The 5563-nt window shown below is 42.5% G+C and overlaps 1 protein-coding gene across 1 annotated transcript; it reads right to left on the reverse strand.

Annotated features, from left to right (window-relative positions):
- Positions 1-955: 955 nt before the first annotated feature.
- Positions 956-1722, reverse strand: LOC142436345 (thyroid transcription factor 1-associated protein 26-like). Its single transcript, XM_075540056.1, has one exon. It carries the CDS (start codon positions 1715-1717, stop codon positions 1001-1003), a length of 717 nt encoding a protein of 238 aa, XP_075396171.1. The 5' UTR covers positions 1718-1722; the 3' UTR covers positions 956-1000.
- Between the last annotated feature and the right edge of the window lie 3841 nt (positions 1723-5563).

Below are 5563 nucleotides of genomic sequence, written 5' to 3' on the forward strand. Positions count from 1 at the left end.
GGAAGTCCTACTACAGCTGTAATGCAGTTTCAGGCGACATTCGTTACCACTTTTAACATTTCATTGCGCAATCACAATTTTTAAATGACTGTTATTACAAACCTTTTGCTTGCAATGATTGTTGCCAACATGTTTTTCAATGATTGCCAAGAAATAAGCAGAAGAAACATCCCAGTACTTGCCTTAGTTCCCAAGGGCACCAACAGGGGACACATTTCAGTGACAGTGTTCTTACAATACAGTTGCACAGATCTGGAAAGCTTAATTCTTGTTGCAACACTACTGGTTTACATGACTATCTGAATGACCAAAGATTAAGAAAGTATTTCATTTCTTTCAGGAAATATTTACAACTAATGACTGAGTCCTTATGCCCACATCTGCTCTTAGAGATCATATCCTTATATAGTGGGCCACAAGGTAGTTGCAGCACTACTTGTCCTGAATAAAATCTCTGCCCTGATATTTCTAGAAAGTCCATCTCCCAGCAAAATGCACTTAATTTAAAATAAAAGCAAAGCAGGACTGTTGGCCTCCATTGTTGAAATGAATCGCAGATCGCAATTGCTGAACACTGTGTAAATTGAAGCACTGCATTAAAGCTGTTCCTATAAAACATTTTGTACTTACTTTACATATTACAAAAGTATTTATGTTTGAGTCTGCTCCCAAATAGAAGGTGCTTTCGGTTCTTCAATCTATTTTTCTTTAGAAACAAATTAAAACAAGTCCTATAATGTACAACCTGTATAGAAAATGTCCTTTAAAAAAAGAGCATTTGCAACATTTTACACTTAGTGTAACTTAGCAATACAGTTTATGCTCATATATTTAGCTGGCTGTTAAGAGGCACATTGCACAAGAAAGTTTCAAAAAGTTTGTGAAAGATGTACTGAAAAGACAATGGAACTTTCCCTTGGAAGATTTGAAGTCCCCTTGTCCATTCAGAAATAGTCGACATATGCAGATGCTTCAGCCACTGATTAAGGATGTATCTGATTTAATTTCCTGCTTGTATATTTTGAAGAAGATATTCCATTTGTAAATTCAAATTTGGTTGGCCCCTTTTAGTCTTTTTGCTTAATATTTTGAACACTTCCATTTTCTTCTTTTTGTAGAGTCTTTGAGCTTCTTCTCGCTCCTGTTTCCTCCGCTCAAATTCCTGTTTCTTAGCAGCACGTTTGGCTTGGATCTGTGAATTTTCTTCCTGTGCTTTCTGATTGGATGTTTTCTTCCTCTTTGTCTTTAGGGTAGCAAAGGAGTTTACTGCGGTGCTACAATGTTCTTCTGGCAGAGGATGGTCCAGACTGCACTGTTCCTCAGACACAGCCTGGTCAAGGCTGGCGTGATCTTCTGGCAAAGGTGGTGCAACTTGTCCTTCTGGCAAAGGCTGGCGAACTTTTCTGATTTGTTTCTTGAGCCTTTCTTCTTCAGCTAAATAGAGATGTTTCAGGTGGTCTGGGTATTGATCTGTGAACTGGGATTCCCGTGAGGTTTGAAAATTTCTTTCCTTCCAAAGCAATTTCTTGTAACTTTGCTGAATCTTTAGCTTTCTTCGAAGTGCAAAGCCTTGCCCCTCGCGGACGCTCCCCGAAAAAGCCTTCGGATGATTCGATCGCCACCTTCTCTGTTTCAAGTCCCTCTTCGTGACTTCCACTGGAGAAAGCGCTTCGCCACGCAAACCCCGACTCTCGGCGCGCAGCTTCACCGGCGCCATGGCGGAGGCCTCGCGCCATAAGTCTTAAAAAAAACTCCTTACGTCCCGAAAACATAATAAATGCCCTAATATTATGCAAATGCCTTAAAACGCAAAATAAAGAACACGTGAAGCCCTAAAAACACGCTAAAAGTCTTTTAAAACCCCAAGAACATCCCTACAAAGCAACCCGAAGCACTATAAAACCCTGTAAAAGTCCAACAGCCTAATAGACATGAATTCACCATGAAAGCAAAAAATAATCCAACAAAACCCTAAAGCCCTGAAAACCAAAACCTAATCCCCCCAAACACTCTAAGGCCTTAAGAAGCACCCTAAAATTTTAACAAAACACTAAAAGCCATAAAAACACATATAAGCCTAATAAACACCCTTAAACACTAAAATCACCCTAAAAGCCTTAAAATGTCTGAAAAGCCATAATATTCCCTAAAATTCAAATAACACTCTGAAGCCACAAATAACACACTAAATGCCTCCCAAAACATGTGGAACTTCCAAATCATATCCCTAGAAGATTCCCAAACCATGAACTTCCAAAACCACATAAATGCCCTGAAGACAACATGAAAGCCCCAACAAAACATAAAATGCTGGGGAAAAACACATAAAATATTTTAAAATACCCTAAAATCTCTAAGAAACCCTGTAAGATCACTAAAAACACCCCTACCTGCTAAAAAATACCTATACACTCCAAAAAATCACCCCTAAATCCCTTGAAAACTCCCTTAAACCTTATAAAACACCCTTAAAGCCAAAACTACCCTAATGCGCAAAAAAATTAAATGACCTTAAAGCCCTAAAAATCACATGCCACAAAAATATCCTAAATGACCCCAAAATTCCAACTCAAAGCCAGCCTACAAAGGGCTTCTGTAGGTTTAAGTCTTTTATGAGAACAGTTTTATCTTTCTACCAAGGAGAAGTTTGTAGGTTCAACCCCTGACCTATGCCCTACCATATGAAGTTAGTAATCAGTGTTTTTGCAATTCTTTGAAGAAAGATGAGGGTAATTTTGTCAGGAGTGAATTAAACTTGTCTAGTGCCTTGAGTAGAACTGATAACTGTACTACATTGAGTCGTCTGGTCAAGGAGCATGGGATATTATCCCATTTGCTGAGGTCACACTTGATTTCTTGTAATTTCTGTAGTTTTCCTCATATAAATCTGTTGTTTTTTATTCAAGTATAGATATAGATATTTTCATTTACACTTGGCTATTGTAAATGGTACTACCTGAAAATGTGTATTTCATTAATTATTATTTCTTAATCTATTTCTTCATCCTTCGAAATATTATCAGTTTGTTGTGGTAGATAAACATTAGGACTTTGCATAACTTAGAAATATTACATTTCACGGAAAAATCATATTAATTATGTCAACAGAGCTATAAAAGGAATGTTGCCCTGAATATCTTAAGATATGACAGCTGTTTCATTGAGAAATTGAGCCAGACAGACACAATGTGATGTAAATTTTGTTATTTTCATGTGGGTTCCTTCACTCTTCCAAAAAAATTAGTTTCATGAGCCCCTTGGGGAATGAGTTTGAGTTCAGATCAGATGTATATTTATTTATTTGAGTCCTGAAGCCCATTTGATGGACTATTCTGTTGCTTCCAAAGTAGTCAGTCACTTCCCCACCAATTCAGGAATTTGTCCGAAGCAAAAGTAAAAGTGTGGCGGACGACATTTGACTGCACACCATCTAAAATCACACTCTCATTTGGTGTTGGCAGTTTTACTTGTATTTCAATTGTAAACTACACTTCAGAGTTCAGGCTAGTGAAAACGTTTCAGTGGGGAAAATTTGCACAGAACTATGTGCAGTTTGTGATTCTGTTGTTCCCAAGCAAGGCTATGAGGACAAAGATGCACAAGCATGGGGGGCACTGCAGACAATGTGTGAAAGTTTCCAGGAGCTCAGGGGTGGACAGTGGCTGCTAATTCTCCCGTGCTGGCAGTGAGCTATGTGGGAGGGCTTTGTGTAAGGTCCTTGTGAGGTCTCTGAGAAGTCTCCATAAAGGATGCTGAGAACTTCATATGAAGTCTCTGTGCGAGGCCTCTGAGTCTCTCTGGAAGTCTCCAAGGAAGTATGTGTGTGAGGTTTCTCTCTTGGGTATGTGTGAGTGTCCTTGTGAGATGTCTGCTGAATTGTGGGGGTTGGGGGGCAGGTGTTTCGCTGAGGTCTCTGCAGGTCTGAGTGGGCTTCCCTTTGTTTGACCTCACAGCACCATATAAGAGGACCTGGTGGCAGGGGAAAGGGAAGGGGCTTGGTTCATGCACCCCTTGCTGTTCTTTCAGGGTCTTCTCTCCATCTCCGTGCACTTACCTAGCACGAACGGTAGGGTTCAGCAGCGGGTAGTCCGGTGTCCAGCTCTTCACACTACCTAGGAACACACCCAAGCTACCTGCTACCCAAGAGGCCCCAGATCCAGGCTCTGCAGATCCAGAATCTGATTTTTTACTGCCACAGACACTCCAGACGCTGCCTTGGCACAATCAGGACTCCAGAAACAACATCATGCTGCTGTACCAGCAGTCTCTGGGGCCTATGTCTAATTCCCTCCTCCACCACGGGTGTCAGTCCCCCCCCCCACCCCACACACACACACTTGGTGTCCTGACTGAGGCATGGAGGTCAAGGCTCAGTGGATGTCTTCCTCGGCATCCTTTACTGTTTAGTTCAGTAAACAGTAAACCCTGGCCCACCAGGGGTGTTCTTTTAAGCACATGAGAATTTACTCTAGCGGATCAACTAATCATATTTTGGGGGGCCCTCCTGCCTCCTTCTATAATCTGGTGCCCAGGAAATAAAACCCTGTGTTAGAAGCACAGAGGAAACACTGACCACTATTGAACTGGTTTCCCTTATCAAGACAGGTGATGTCTAATCTCCGTGCACATCCTGATTTCCCAGGAGTCTCTAGGGGAAGGGAAGGCTGCTCCCAGTTGTGACTTTCTTTGCAGCACTCAGTCCTTAGAAGCCACTCTCTCCGGAGAACATTCCTAGAGCACGTGCACGTGTGTGTGTGTGTGTGTGTGCATCCGTGTGTGTGAAGATCACCAGCCTGGGGTCATGTTTCTTGAGAACATTCCTAGAGTTTGCGTGTGAGTGTGTGTGTGAAAACCACCAGCCTGGGATCATGTTTCTTGAGAACATTCCTAGAGCATGCGTGCGTGCGTGCGTGTGTGTGTGTGTGTGTGTGAAGACCACCAGCCTGGGATCATGTTTCCTGAGAACATTCCTAGAGCGTGTGTGTGTGTGTGTGTGTGTGTGTGTGTGTGTGTGTGTGAAGACCACCAGCCTGGGGTCATGTTTGCTGAGAACATTCCTAGAGCATGTATGTGTGTGTGTGCGCACGCGTATGTGTGCATGTGAAGACCACCAGCCTTGGGTCATGTTTCGTGAGAACATTCCTTGAGCGCGGACACGTGTGTGTGTGCATGTGTGAAGCCCAAAAGCCTGGGTCATGTTTCCTGAGTCCTGGCATCCCTGTTATTGTCTCATCCCCACTCTACCCCACCCTGGCTATACACTCATTCTTCCACCACACAGGAGATGGAAATCAAGTAAAATAACAGTTTGTCGCCCCACTAAGATAGTATTGAGAAAGTAACCTTCCCTGCTTGAAAACTGTGCCTTTGCTATACAACCTAGTGCTCTCTGTAGGAGATAAAGTTCTGCTGTGGGGGCAGCTAGCTAAAGCTGGGGTGAAGCACCTGGCCGATTCCCCTTTGTAAGCCTGTGTTAGCTCTGCTTGTGTCTTGCATCATTTCTGGGGATCCTCATGCTCTTTGGCCGCCTTTGCTACTTCCAACACTTTATATTCTTCTTCAC

Source organism: Tenrec ecaudatus, unplaced genomic scaffold, assembly GCF_050624435.1.
Source record: "Tenrec ecaudatus isolate mTenEca1 unplaced genomic scaffold, mTenEca1.hap1 Scaffold_224, whole genome shotgun sequence".
Lineage (NCBI taxonomy): Eukaryota > Metazoa > Chordata > Mammalia > Afrosoricida > Tenrecidae > Tenrec > Tenrec ecaudatus.